General features: G+C 43.1%; 1 protein-coding gene, 1 long non-coding RNA gene and 1 pseudogene across 9 annotated transcripts in view; 2 read left to right on the top strand and 1 right to left on the bottom strand.

The window, feature by feature from the left end:
• The window catches only part of LOC112391755 (uncharacterized), a 133,313-nt gene extending 129,892 nt beyond the window's left edge, over positions 1 to 3,421 (bottom strand). For 2 of the 3 annotated variants that reach the window (XR_003001560.1, XR_003001558.1), the window contains exons 1-2: positions 2,595 to 3,292; positions 702 to 769 (exon numbers count right to left, since the gene is read on the bottom strand). This is a non-coding gene — a long non-coding RNA (uncharacterized LOC112391755). The other variant, XR_003001559.1, reaches the window with a different exon arrangement.
• M6PR (mannose-6-phosphate receptor, cation dependent) lies at positions 3,338 to 14,343 on the top strand. 6 transcript variants are annotated; one of them, XM_024733192.1, is made up of 8 exons: positions 3,412 to 3,742; positions 8,876 to 9,049; positions 9,832 to 9,998; positions 11,044 to 11,153; positions 11,431 to 11,561; positions 12,121 to 12,247; positions 12,707 to 12,825; positions 13,819 to 14,262. In XM_024733192.1, exons 1-8 carry the CDS (start codon positions 3,567 to 3,569, stop codon positions 13,976 to 13,978), a joined length of 1,164 nt encoding a protein of 387 aa, XP_024588960.1. In that variant the 5' UTR covers positions 3,412 to 3,566; the 3' UTR covers positions 13,979 to 14,262. The 6 variants fall into 6 exon arrangements, with proteins under 6 accessions (XP_024588966.1, XP_024588960.1, XP_024588961.1 ...); XM_024733195.1 differs by having other exon boundaries at positions 3,610 to 3,742; positions 8,832 to 9,049; XM_024733197.1 differs by having other exon boundaries at positions 3,615 to 3,792.
• Positions 6,176 to 7,513, top strand: LOC112391677 (40S ribosomal protein S6 pseudogene; annotated as a pseudogene).
• Position 14,344: the final 1 nt, after the last annotated feature.

Genomic DNA, 14,344 nt, shown 5'->3' with positions numbered 1-14,344 from the left:
AATACTGAGCCCATGTGCCACAACTACTGAGGCCTGCGTGCCTGGAGCCCATGCTCCACAACAAGAGAAGCCACGGCAATAAGAAACTCGCGCACCGCAGGGAAGAGTAGCCCCCATTCGCCACAACTAGAGAAGGCCCGCGTGCAGCAACGAAGACCCAACACAGCCATAAATAAATAAATAATTTTTAAAAAGCGTTGTGAATTTCATGATTTATACATTTTACCTCAATAACAAAAAAAAAACCTTTAAACAAACATTGAACTCTAATTAGTAGGCTTGGTTTACCAGTTATAAAGTTACTTCTTGTGTTTTCTCATGCGTGAACAAACATATAAATATGTTGAATATAATGGGAGCTGATTTCCCACTCTTGGAAAGATACATAGATTTCCTAACTGTCTGCTGAGAGGGACCAAAGCAAGGACACACAAGTAGCAATAAACACACACTGTAATCAGATCTTGGTTTCTCAATACCCTTCTCCACTAAAAGGAACCAGGCCGCCTTCGAGGTATGATTGATTCTAGGGTAAGAAAAGTTCAAGATCCACATGGAACATCTATGTGCCCAAAAGTAAAGGACTGCTCAAAAAATGATGGGGACAAGTCCAAAGGACAAAGAAGCCACCATAAAGAGACTCCCACTGACAGTTCAACAGTGACCCAGTGACCCACAGCCTCCAGCAATTTTCCTCTCACCTCATCAGTGGGCTGCATGTTCCTGTGGCAGGAACCACATCCTTTCTTCAGAGGTCTGAACCTCTCCCCTGTGGGTGGAAAAGTAGCACTTCGTTTAAGTTTCTAAGTTGCTTCCTTGTTAACCCATCTTCAGCCCTCAAGGGCTGCATTTTGTAGTTCCTACTTCTGTAAGATTTGTGTGTAACTTACAGTCCTCTCTTACCCCTTTTAGTAATTATTTTTTACTAAAAAACGACTCTTTATACTAAATTTTTCCTTAAAATGACTCATGTGGTATCTGTCTTCTGATTGGATGCTGAGTGACACAGGATCATTATTTCCCTCTTAGTCCTATCAAGAAATGCATACCTAAATCAGGAGGCAACATCAGACCAAACCAAAATGAGAGACATTCTACAAAATAAGTGACCTGTACTTTTCCAAATTTCAAGGTCAAATAAGATAAAGAAAAATGACAACTAATTGCAGTGTGTGACTCTGGCTTTGCTTCTGTGGTTGGGAAAGGGTAAAAAAGTGCTATAGTTCCTAATTTTGATAATTATACCGTGGTAATGTAAGAATGTCTTTATTATTAGGAAATACACAATGATGTACTTAGTGGTAATGGGGAACTTACCCTCAGATTGTTCAAAATAAAAGTGTGTGTGTGTGTGTGTGTGTGTGTGTGTGTGTAGGGAGGATGTGGGGGGGAGAGACCAATAAAGCAAATGGGGCAACATGTAAATACTTGGCAAATCTAGGTAGAGTGTATACAAGAGTTCTTTGTACTCTTCTTGCATCTTTTCTAAAATGTTTAATTTATTGATATATTAAAATTGAAAATTACCAAAAACAAATTTAGCCCTTGAAATATGTTAAATATGATCATTTTTTAAAGGAGGGCATCAATAAAAGTTCAAAATTGAAATCCGGTTCAAGATGGCAAATAGAATACATGCATAATGGGTCTGAGAAACTACCAAACAAATATCAAAAGATTGCTAAGCAGATCAGAAAACGTGAGCAGGTAGAGTGTAGTTGACGGCGAAACCACAGCAAAACCTGTAACAAAAAACTCACACAGGACAAAGCTCTTGAGAGGTTAAAAAAGGCATTCCCAACAGAGCTCCCACCTGAGAGTCGACAAAAGAGCAGGCCTGGGACAATTTTCAAAGCCATGAATTGAAGCAAGCATCAGAATACCTAGCTCTTTCACGCACCCTTCCCTTTTCTGCACATACTAAAGAGGAGGCAGCCTCAACATTTGATTTTAGGAACCTCCTAGAAGCGCTTTCTTAATATTTTTATTGGAGTATAGTTGATTTACAGTGTGTTAGCTTCTGCTGTACAGCAAAGTGAGTCAGTTATAGACACACGTATATCCGCTCTTTTTTTAGATTCTTTTCCCATATAGGTCATTACAGAGTATTGAATAGAGTTCCCCGTGCCATTCAGATTCTTATTAGTTATCTAATCTATATATAGTAGTGTGTATGTGTCAATAGACAAATTACTTTTATTATTAGAAAGCAACTCATCTTTCAATTTTCGTATTTTTTACTTAAGACACATCCAAACCCAAAAGTAAAGGTATATACCACCTAGCCTGAATTGAATGTACCAGTTAATAAACAAATACAGTTTCCTATAGTCAGTATAACGCAGTGTCGACAGCATGAACTCTGGACTGTATACACAACCTATATAACTAACTTATCCCTAAATGATGGAGCCGGAATACTGACTCCATAACTTAGTAGCTGTGGGGCCCAGAGTAAGTTAAAAAAAAAAAAAAAAAAAGTCACTTAGCCTCCGTCGCTTTTAATTTACTCATCTGTAAAATGGGGATAAGATACTTCCTCAGTAAGCTGGTCGTGAAGGTGAAGTGAACTGATACTCGTTTAAAACACGTACAACAGTGCCGGGTTTCTCACAGTGTCAGCTTCTATGATTATTCGATTCGAAACGCTGTTCTAGCTCTGGTGAACACAAAGAGGAATCAAAATCCAGTCGCCATCCGAGGAGACGTTGGGAGGCACACGCAAATGCAACGAGGAAGCAAAGCAGAAAGAAACCAGATTAAAGCCAGGTGCGAGCAGCCAGCGGGCACTGGGAGGACGGAACGGTTCCAGCTGAAAAGGTTGAGTCCAGGAGTCACAGGAGCCTCTGAACCGAGTTCTATGAACGGGTAGGACTTCCACACACGGCTAAGACGCCACACGTGAGAGACACCGCAAAGGATCTTAGCAAAGGCGCAAAGACCAAAAATTGACTTGTCTCGGTCAGCAGAAGTGGCTGCAGAGTGTTTATCACACAAAATGCCGGAGGGATGATAAGGCTAACTGTAATAGTAACCCCTGCCGCACCTCACGGTGCTAAACCGGAGACAGGACGTAAAGAACAAAAGTGACGGTAAGAAAGCCAGGAGGACCACGACCCAGTCGCTCTCCACTATCCTCCAGGGACAACGCGACTCGGGGCCAGCACACAGCGAACCAGCGTCCCCCTCAGGCGGCAGACGTTCTGAAGCAGCAACCAGCACGAGAACTACAGCTCCCGCCGCGGCCTGGGGATCTGGCCCCGCCCCGCAGTTCCACTTCCGCCGCCCTCCGGTCCGACCTACCAGGGAGCGAGCCTGGCGCCTGACCGCGCGTGACCCCCGCGTGACCCCGCGTGACAGGGGCCCGAGCCGAGAGGCCAGGAGGTGGGAGTCTGGGACCCCAGTCAGGAGAAAGGCGACCCGCAAAGGTGGAACTAAACTTGCAAATCTCGATAGGTTTTGATGCCGCGAGGGCGGAGCCTAAGGCCCACGGTCCTGGCCAATCAGCGTCCGGGATGATCTGAGAGGCCGGGAAGGGGAAAGCAGCGAAAAGGTTCTACCGTGACATGCCGCGGGGTCTAGTGGGAGGAGCAGTTGCCCAGCGGCCGCCCGGCACTTCCTGTTTCCGGTTCCCGGAGTGGAGCCCAGCGAGGCGCTCGTTGGGTCGCTGGCTCTGCCGCGAGCTCTGGAACCGGGGTCTGCGGCCGGCCCCTCGCTGGTGCTGTCTCCCAGCCGCGAGCAGGTACTCGGCCGGGGATTCTGAGCTGTGGCTGCTCCCTTTGCCTGTGACACGTGAGTGTGAGGGGCGTGGAGGAGTGGGCTGGAGAGCGCTCACCTCTCGTGGCTGTGACGGGGGCCGGGATTGCTGAGTCTCCCTTGGCCCGGGTTCTAGCCCAAAAATCCAGCTAAGGAGCCCGAGGGTAGAAAGGCGGAGGCGTAAGGTTGGGGAGTTACAGAGTCGCCAAGGGAGTGAGGGAGAAAGGATCTCCAAGACCAGAGTTTGGAAGGCAGGGAAAGGAAGGTCGCTAAGTCTGGAGTCTGTTCGAGGTGTTACTGGATACCCGTAGACGGGATTTTGGCCCGCATCGTAGAGGGAGGTCAGGTGGCATCATTTGTAGAGGGTATGGCCCTAAGCATTTGCAAAGTCGGGAGACTAGACGGGACGCGAATGTCTGGAAGCCTGGAAGAAGTTTGAGGGAGATGAGTGTATGGTACGAAGAGTCGCCAATAGAGGGATTTGCGTTCCTTTTTGGAGAGAGCTTCCGCCCTTGGGCTAGAGCTGCTTTCTTAAGTCTTTTCAACCTTGGGCGGTTCAGCTAGTTAGGGCTGCTCTTCTGAAAGTGTGGGCTGCTGGAGACAGGAGATAAGGGCCGTCGCCATCAGAAATGAGCCAGAGAGAAGAAAGTAGAAATTCCACCGAAAAACAGAAAATGGTCATGGCTAGTCTGGGGGAAGTGAGTGGTATAGAGGCCTAGTGATGTAAAGTGTTTCCCAATTCCTGGCTTAGTCATTGGTCATCCCATTGGAGGAGAATTTTTTTAGCCTTAACTGTATGGATCTATCGTTGTAGAACAAGAAAACTGAAAGGGATTTTTCAAAATCTTTAAGTCCTGCCGCTTGTTTCCAAAGTATCTAGGACAAACTCTTGCATCTTGAGAATCTAATTGTAGCACAATTAGATGTAAAAAGGGACTACCCAGCCCTTGGATCTCATACTCTTAGGAATACATCTTTGCACTCCTTTATTTATCAGAAAATAGCTTTATACCATGACTCATTCAAGTTGCCTTACTAATAACTTGATACATGTTTAATACTTGTATAACCTAAGGCAAGTAACTTAAGCTCTGTAGGAATCAGTTTCCTCATCTGTAAAATGGGAGAAATTATATCTACTTTTCTGGGTTGTGAAGATTGATGAACATAATCTAGATAAAGCGCTTAGAGCATATGCCACTGAGTCAGAGAGAAGCAGCTCAAACGTAGCCAACCCTTAAGCAGGAAAGAGAAGAATATATCTCTTTTTATCTCCTATCTTTTTGAACCAATAATTAAATGAAAGCTAGTTCAACTCAACTAATGCTGGCTGCAGGGTGTTCAGCCCTTCATCCTTTCGCAGTTTTGTGAGAGTCTTTGTTCTAATTTGGGAAAAGAAATCATCAACTGTTAACAGATAAGGAACTAACTTTGAAGCCAAAGAATACAGTCTTGTGTGTGAGCATCCCCCCAGAAAATGGTCCTGGATGAAAGAATATTGAAAGCACAGAAAGTTGAAATTTCAAATTGGGTCCTGCAAGAATATAAAGAAAATGTCATGCTTAATCAATCTACTAAAAGGAGCCTCTTATTTTAGTCAGCTGGTCAAGTTGTGTGGATCAGTAAGTGAATTTAGAGAAGGTAGGAGTTTGAGGTCTGGGTTCTTTATTCTGCCTCCTATTTAGTGAACCATGTGAGGAGTCACTTCCCCTTCTTGCTTTGTCAAAATGAAAGCAAGACTTTGACTGCCTACTCTGATCCCCAGAAAACTTAATGTGAAAGGAATGGTTAAGTGTAGACCATGAGCTCAGAGCTGCACTATCTGGTTCATGCCACTAGCTGTGGCTAGTTTTCTCCTCTGTAAAATAAGGACAGTCGTATTTACTGCATAGGGTTTTTGTAAGGCTTAACTGGTTAATGTATGTTAAATGCCTAGCGAAAGGCAAGCACTCTATTAAGTGTTTCCTGTTGATGCTTTGTATGTGTTTATGGGAGCCTCAGACTTTGTGGCTGGCTCTACTTATTCTATGGAAACACCTTATTAATGTTACTACAATGAATTGATGTTTGGAGTACACCAAGTCGGGGAGATGACTTCCCAAGTATTGGTTGCCCTAGTGGAATGTGGGAAACGGAATGTCAAATGTGGGACTTCCCTGGTGGCGCAGTGGTTAAGAGTCCGCCTGCCAGGGCTTCCCTGGTGGCGCAGTGGTTGAGAGTCCGCCTGCCAATGCAGGGGACACGTGTTCGATCCCTGGTCCGGGAAGATCCCACATGCCGCAGAGCAACTAAGCCCGTGCACCACAACTACTGAAGTCCACGCGCCTAGAGCCCATGCTCCACAACAAGAGAAGCCACCGCAACGAGAAGCCCACACACTGCAACAAAGAGTAGCCCCCACTCACCGCAGCTAGAGAAAGCCCGCGCTCAGTAATGAAGACCCAACACAGCCAAAAATAAATAAATAAAATAAATTTTAAAAAAAGAATGTCAAATGTAAGTTCATTTAGCTCTTTATCATGGTGCCTCAGAGGCAGTTGGCCACTTCAGGATGAAGTTGAACATCTCTTTCCCAGCCAATGGCTGCCAGAAACTCATTGAAGTGGACGAACAAAAACTTCATACCTTTTGTAAGAAGCATATGGCCACAGAAGTTGCTGCTAATGCTCTGGGTGAAGAATGGAAGGGTTATGTGGTCTGAATTGGTGGGAACAACAAACAAGGTTTTCCCCATGAAGCGGGTGTCTGGACCCATGGTAGAGTCTACCCGCTACTGAGTAAGGGGCATTCCTGTTACAGACCAAGGAGGACTGGAGAAAGAAAGCACGGATCTGTACGGGGTTGCATTGTGGATGCCAATCTGAGTGTTCTCAACTTGGTCATAGTGGAAAAAGGGGAGAAGCATATTCCTGGACTCACAACTTCGCCTCATCAGCTGGGGCCCAAAAGAGCTAGCAGAATCCACAAACTTTTCAGTCTCTCTCTATGTCCGCCAGTATATTGTGAGAGAAAACCCCTAAACAAAGAAGGTAAGAAACCTAGGACCAAAGCACACAAGACTCAGCGTCTTGTTACTCCACGTGTTCTGCAACACAAACGTCAGCATATTGCTCTGAAGAAACAGCATACTAAGAAAATAAGGAAGAGGCTGCAGAATATGCTAAACTCTTGGCCAAGAGAATGAAGGAGGCCAAAGAAAAACAACAGGAACAGATTGCCAAGAGACGGAGGCTGTCCTCTGAGAGCTTCTACCTCTGAGTCCAGTCAAAAACGAGATGTTCTAAGAGTAACAAATGAGATCAGACATCCAAAAAAAAAAAACGTTAGTTTATTTAGGAGAGTGGAGAAAATTTATTCAGGTACCTATTAGTACCCATTAAATTCTGCCTGTTTTAAGTTTTATATGCTAAAAATGCAGTGGAGTCAGTGGACCAGCATGACAAAGAATTAGAGGACTTTAAAAGAGTATTCAAACCAAAGTCCAGACTTGTAGTATGGAAGCATTTTATCATAAGTGAGAAAAGTTTGGAAGAATTGAATCTTTGTATCAGAAAAATTGGTGATACTGTTATAAAATTAACAAGTAGTGATGGCCTAAGGGATCATTAATGGATACCAAAGTGATTTCTTTTGAAAGGGTAAATCAGTGGATCCTGGGTATAAAGATGGAGTTAGAGAAAAGAAAATGAGTTTGGGAAACAGCCACACGCTGCCATTCCTAAAGCAGTACAAGCATCAGATGAATTGGATTTGCTAAATTGTAAAGTGACGTGATGAATTCTTAGAGTTATCAGCAATTGGAAGCTAGAAACTCTTGAGGTTCATGACTTGTAGAGCCTGAGGTGGGTTTTGGAATACTTATTCAAACCACTCATTTGGACCTAGTGAATTTTGTTCTTCCTATCATTTAAATGATTGAATGATTTTTCAGAGGTGAGACATCAGAACAGGTAGATGTCGAGTTTTAGGTGCTGTGGCAGTGTTTCTCTCTGTTCATCATTCTTATGGTGAATATGAACAAAGACTGTTAGATGCTCCTGAATGTTAAAATGAGGACTTAGGTCCCAAAGTATTCAAGTCTTTTTCTCTATTTTACATCTTTCTTAATAACTTCCAACTAGCCCTTATCAAGTGTCAATTGTAATTCGAGTATTATCTTATGGAGGGCCACTGGTTTAAGCAGTATTTATGAACCAGTATTGAACTCTAAATAATGAGACATCTTAATCTAATTTCTTGCCAAATGGTAAAGAGGCGAGGATGTCTCCACCAGGCTGTCATAATTTAATTCTTTTTGTTCTTTCCTTTCCCTCTTCTCAGCCCCATAGTTTGTTCTGAAGGACTTACCTATGAATTAGACTGAAAGTGATTGATATATAGAGAGAGTTTCCCGACACAGGTGATAGATATATATGTGCATGTGTGTATATACATATATATCTGTATATGGGTTTCCTAACACAGGTGCTCTTGGCACAGAGATATTAAAAGGTAATATTTGTTGCATATGCCAAAGAATCTTATAGTTTCTGCATAATCAAAATACTGTTCATTGGTCACACTTAAGTATTCTCTAGGCCATTGATTGGTTCTTCTGACAGTTTCTAGGACCAAAAATGTGTTTTTCTCCCAATACAGCTTAGAAATCTAGATATTTTTTTGTGCACACCTTGCACACCTGCACACCTTGCAGAAATCGCAACAACAATCTATAGACACTAACTCTTCACCAAGGCCAATGCTGTCCTCTTTGTTGAATGTACATGAAAGGGACACGAGAAGGACAGGAGGTGACCAGTGGTGTCAAGCAAGGGAGTCAGCTAGGAAGAAGCTTTTGAAATAAGTTTTAAAAAGAAAAAGAGAAACCTGGAGGCTTAAGGTTCCAATTCTGAATATTAAATAATGGGGAAAACAGAACTTGAAATGGAGACAAGAAAATAAAGCCCAACATCATAATAATGAAGAAAACTGGCTAGTGTAAAATAATAGGTGGTGGGTGGAAGATTAAAAGGTTAAAAAAATACCATTCATTTATGACACATTCATATGCTTTATTTCTTTCCCTTCTCTCCCAGTCCTCTCCCTCTTTCCCTAACACACGCACTCCCTCTCCCAAAAGGATGTTCCCCCTCTACAGCTCCTGGAGGACTGGCCTGCTGCTGCTGCTGGCCATGGCAGTAAGAGAATCCTGGCAGACCGAAGAAAAAACATGCGACCTGGTAGGAGAAAAGGATAAAGAGTCAGAGAAAGAGTTGGCTCTACTGAAGAGGCTGACGCCGCTGTTTAACAAAAGGTAAATGAGAAGAATCTTAAAGGGCTTGAGGAGCTAACTTTATTAAAGAATCTCTTCCTCCTCTTACTGATTTTATTTTAGTATTTTATTTAGTAGTATTTAGTACTGATTTTATTTCCCCCCCCAAACATAGGGGGGATACATGTATCATAACCTCCTCTGAGAGACGGTTCTAATCTGAACTTTAAGCAATATTAGTCTTATTTGGCCGTGCTGTCTTGCTTTCCTTCATGATATAGAGCACATGCGCAGCCCAGTGTTCAGCAGCCATGTGCAGGTACCTTATGCAGAAGAGTAGCAGTTTCCAAGACTGGATCCAAGAAACCAGCTCATAGGAACTAAAAAGCATTATTTGATGCCTCGATATTTAGAAATATCAGAATAACATATTTAGGCCTGCTGCGTCATCGTGTCAGGAATCTTCTGGTATATAAATCTGAAGATAATCTTTAAGGAAGGAGGGTGTATCTCATGAACATAGACCCTTACTCAAGGGGAAGTAGTAGCTAATGTTTTAGCATAGTGTAGAGCAATTATTCTAGAAATATCTAGAATACTAGCTGTCTTAGATGCTGTATTTTAATCAGTCATCATCAACAGGGTGTTCTGTCTGGGTCATGGATATCTCATGATGCAACAGATATTATTCACTAGGACGTTTAGCCGTGACATCAGATAAATAAGTTGAGTGCACCACTGTTGTTGTTATTAAAAAGGAAACTGCTCTTCCTAAGGCTGACAGCTGTAACTGTCCTCTTCCTTCTCTTCACTTCTCCTCACAGCTTTGAGAGCACCGTGGGCCAGGGCCAAGACATGTATATCTACATGTTCCGGGTGTGCCGAGAAGCTGGCAACCACACCTCTGGGGCAGGCCTGGTGCAGATCAACAAAAGTAATGGGAAGGAGACAGTAGTAGGGAGACTCAACAGGACTCAGATCTTCAATGGAAGTAAGATTCTCCCTGTTGATCAGTTAATTGAATCCCTCTGATAATCCTGTATGTCTCAGCCCTTCCCAGGCTCTTCAGTGTACCGTACGGTATGTGTGGTTCAGCTCACCTGAGATACCTGCAAACCACAGGATACCTAGTTCCACAGCTCCTCCACAGCCAAGGCTCAGGACATTTATGTGTTTGTTTTAAAGTGAGATCAAGCTTTTTTGCAAACCAGTCAGTCTACAAAAATTTCCCCACCATCTTGAGTTATGTTGATAATATTTCTCAAAAATCATAAAATCATATTGCTGGGAAGGACTATGTGAGCAGCTGTGGTCTATTTTCCTCCCTTAAGCAGATAAATAAAATTTTCACTGCCCATTGTTGCTCCTATAAATAACATAATAAAAAACAACGTCAAGAGTTTGGGGCTAGAGGTCAGAAGACTGGATTTTTGATCCAGCTTATATTTATTTGTCCTGTGACTTTGAAAAATCATTTTACCTTTTTGATTTTGTTTTCTCATATGCAAAATTGGAAGCACAGTCCTTACCTGATTCACCTCGTGATTATTGATCAAATGATACTTTGCAAAAGAAATTTGAACACAGTAAATACTAAAGAAGGAAAAATGCCCCTCAGTCTTCAAAATCATCCACTTTGAATTTATCTGTGGTGACTTTATGATCTTAGGCTTTCCCTTGCCACCAAGTAATTGGATGGAACCTCTCCTTTTGATGTTAGCAGGTATTCGGAAAATGTGAGTCATGATTAAGGTATGGATCATAATTGTATTTGCACTGTCAGTTGCCTTAGTTTTTGTGGAAAATTAAGGTTATTCTTGTATGACTGTCTGATTCTTAGTCGTCTTAATAAGGGAACACATAGCTGTTATAAAGGAGCAAGGTTTAACTGCCGTTTCTGGTATACAGAGCTCATCCTGAAAGGGTTATTTTAATTATAGCCAATTTCATTGAACTCACTTCCACTCTACCACAGTGCCCAGGTCTGCCTCTGCTTTCCCACACCCCAAAGCTCCGTTTTCCTTGTCCCTCCTCAGGTAACTGGATCATGCTGATCTATAAAGGGGGTGATGAATATGACAGTCACTGTGGCAAGGAGCAGCGTCGGGCAGTGGTGATGATCTCCTGCAATCGACACACCCTAGCGGTGAGGCACCCTGGGGCCTACGAGCCTAGAGGAAATGAAAGGACTGGCCTGAGGTGGGAGAGACTGTCCAGAGGGAACAAGATAATTGGGACCAAGGAGATAAAACGAGAAGTTCAGCTTTTCCCTGAGTCATAGGCACCCGTGTTCCATCATACGTGGAAGAGGAGGTTTTGAACCAGGAGAAAGCAAATGTTTGGGGGGTTTTGTGGGTTTGTGCTTTTTTCAGACAGGTGTCAAGACACAACATAAATGTTGTGTTCTGTCCTCTTGTCATCAGGACAATTTTAACCCTGTGTTTGAGGAGCGAGGCAAAGTCCAAGACTGTTTCTACCTCTTTGAGATAGACAGCAGCCTGGCCTGTTCCCCAGAGATCTCCCACCTCAGCGTGGGTTCTATCTTACTTGTCACGTGAGTACGTTTTCCTTTATCAATCCAAACCTTTTTTTTTTTTTTTTTAACTCCACAATCACTTGGAGGTCTGTAGGTACAAATAGTGTGTGTGCATGTATATGTTATACTATAATTTGTAAAAATCCTCTTTAAACTCTGTGCAAGTATTCAAAAATGACTTAATGTTTTGGACCCAGTAAATATTTGCATTTGGATATAGGATTTTTTCCCTACTGGAGGGCTGGACAGTTTTTAATATGCTGCCATTAGATTATTCGAACTTTTAAAGAAATGGAGTTGTGTATCTAATGGTGACTGTTCTCAGCCCTAAGTCAGAGTCACAAACTCTGTCTTATTTTATTCTGATCATTTTGGTTTTCTCAGACTGACACTCTAATTGGTTTTCTAAGGACCTACCAAGCCCCCTTGTTCATTCAACTGACTACCTTTTTTTTCCTTTCATTTTTATGGAACACAGCTTAGGAAATAGGTAACAATGAATATAGAGATTATCTTTAGTTATCTGAGTCTTACTATTTCTTGGTTTTTGAGTATAGATGTCTTTCTCTCTCAACAGGTTTGCATCGCTGATCGCCGTCTATATCATCGGGGGGTTCCTGTACCAGCGACTGGTGGTGGGAGCCAAAGGAATGGAGCAGTTTCCCCACTTGGCCTTCTGGCAGGATCTTGGCAACCTGGTAGCAGTAAGTAACAGGGCAGCTGGCTGAGTCCGTGGCCTACAGACAAGGTTGAATGACCAGCCATCCTGGTTTGCCCAGACTGAGGGGTTTCCTGAGACACAGGACATTGGGTGCTAAAACCACAAAAGTCCCAGCAAACCAAGACAGTTGGTTGCCCTAGTACAGATAAGCAACACAGCATCTTAGTGTCTGGCCTTGCTAAGGCCTGGCTGGAAGAGCAGTCCTTTTCCTGAGATTTGGGAGCCTGATACAGCTCTTAAGGGGCCTAGGTGAGGAAAGGGTGAGGCCAAGTTAGAACCTGTCTATCCTTCCCCACATTCAATTCAAGCTGATCCTTGGAGCTTTGGGGTTTTCTCTTCATTATCCCTGGAGAAAACCAGTTCCTGCCACATTCTTGGACCATAACACCTGAAAGCTGCTGATTTCAAACGATCGTTTCCTTCCTTTCCTTTCCCCCTACAGGATGGTTGTGACTTTGTGTGCCGATCTAAACCCCGAAACGTGCCTGCTGCGTATCGTGGTGTGGGGGATGACCAGCTGGGGGAGGAGTCGGAAGAAAGGGATGATCATTTATTACCGATGTGATTGCACTTTAAATGTCCGGCTTCTTCAGCCCCCAAACCAAAGCATCCTCAGCCAGGTTTCTTAAGCAGCCTCCGCTCCAGTCTCTCATCTCACCCTTAATATTGCTCTTGCCTTCCGGTTTGCTTTTGGTTTGCATCCACTTGTCAGTAGTAGAAATGCCTTCCCTTTGTTCCCTATTTGTTTTCCCTCCTGAGAGGTACGGTTGTAGGACAGATATAATATAACAGGGCCAATGACAGCAGAGGCTGTTGCACTGTCCCTTGGTATCAGAAAGTACAAGTAGGGGAGTTATCATGAGCAAAAGGGTATGGCAGGCTCCCTGACCCTTCCTTTTTTAAACACATTTTCACAAGTTTTTGAGACACTGGATTTCTTTAATTTAAAAAAAAAAAAAGCAAAGAAACATTATTTATACAAGGTTTGATTGCTTTCATGCTGTTGCTCTGTACCCTACAGTATAGTCTCCATGAGAATCTGGATGTAATTTCTTGCTGCTTGGAACTATTTTGCAGTGATTACTTGGTTGTAGTCCAAGTACTGCCATTTGGTTTGAGCCTGGTGATGTCGTAGACTTAATTCTCCCACCTCTGGAATTAGGATGGGAAAATTTGAAATTTCCCAATTAGAGGATTACAAGGTACCATACATCATTTGCTGGCATTGGAGTGACTTTATAGCTGGAGCTAGGACCTGGACTGTAGTCTAAAGTTATTGGTCCATCTGCAGCCAAAATGCCTAATCCAGAAGTCCAGTCCATTGGAAAGGGACATTGAAATTGACCTCCTGTGCCGCTGGGGTTCCAGAAAAGGGAAGTCTGTTTACCTTGGTAGTGGGATCTCCTTGATGGCTTTCTTCTCCCACTTGCAGTCAAAGCTGGCGAAACTTTTCTTACTCCTAAAACGTTCCCTGTATCAGTATTTCTAAACATGTTGCACTTTTCCTTCATAGGCATGTCATTTTGACTTTTTTTTTTTTTTTTTTGCCCCCAGTCTTCTGGAAAGGGAATGGAGGCAGAAGTGGGACATCCAGGGCTCTGCCACCTTCCGCCCTGGCTGCGGCGGCTGCAGCACTTGTCCCTTTTTCTGGCTCAGGGACGTGTCTTCTTGCCCACGACATTACTTCTGTGGGGAGACGGTCTTAATCTTCTGATGCTTCCACCTTTCTGTTCAGGCCGTGTGCCCAGAAACCTGGCCTGATCTTTGTGTGATAGTGAGCCTGGGCCACTGAAGAGTAACATGGCTCCACTGGACACAGGAGGATGGAATCAATAGGCAGGGGCCTTTTTTTAGCCTTTAGAGAAGGAAATGAAATGATTTCATCTTTGGACTTTTAAATACTATTGGAATGATTTTTTTTCTTCTTTCTAAACAGGGAAAATAATGTTATAAAAGCATCTTTTTTGTTATTTGTTTGCATCCCTCCCCCACAATCTGGTGTTTTAAAAATGCAAAAAATATATGTATACATTTTTTTGTACAAAAACACTTAAAAGATTAAAAAAAAACACGTTGGCCT

This window comes from Neophocaena asiaeorientalis, unplaced genomic scaffold (genome assembly GCF_003031525.2).
Source record: "Neophocaena asiaeorientalis asiaeorientalis breed wild unplaced genomic scaffold, Neophocaena_asiaeorientalis_V1.1 scaffold150, whole genome shotgun sequence".
NCBI classification, from domain to species: domain Eukaryota; kingdom Metazoa; phylum Chordata; class Mammalia; order Artiodactyla; family Phocoenidae; genus Neophocaena; species Neophocaena asiaeorientalis.
This window is presented reverse-complemented; position numbering and strand designations above follow the sequence as displayed.

Coding starts and splice junctions, on each gene's coding strand:
- M6PR (XM_024733192.1), top strand. CDS start 3,567: ATGCCGCGGGGTCTAGTGGGAGGAGCAGTTGCCCAGCGGCCGCCCGGC. Junction 11,562..12,120: donor GGTTCTATCTTACTTGTCAC/GTGAGTACGTTT, acceptor CTCTCTCAACAG/GTTTGCATCGCTGATCGCCG. Junction 12,248..12,706: donor ATCTTGGCAACCTGGTAGCA/GTAAGTAACAGG, acceptor TTCCCCCTACAG/GATGGTTGTGACTTTGTGTG.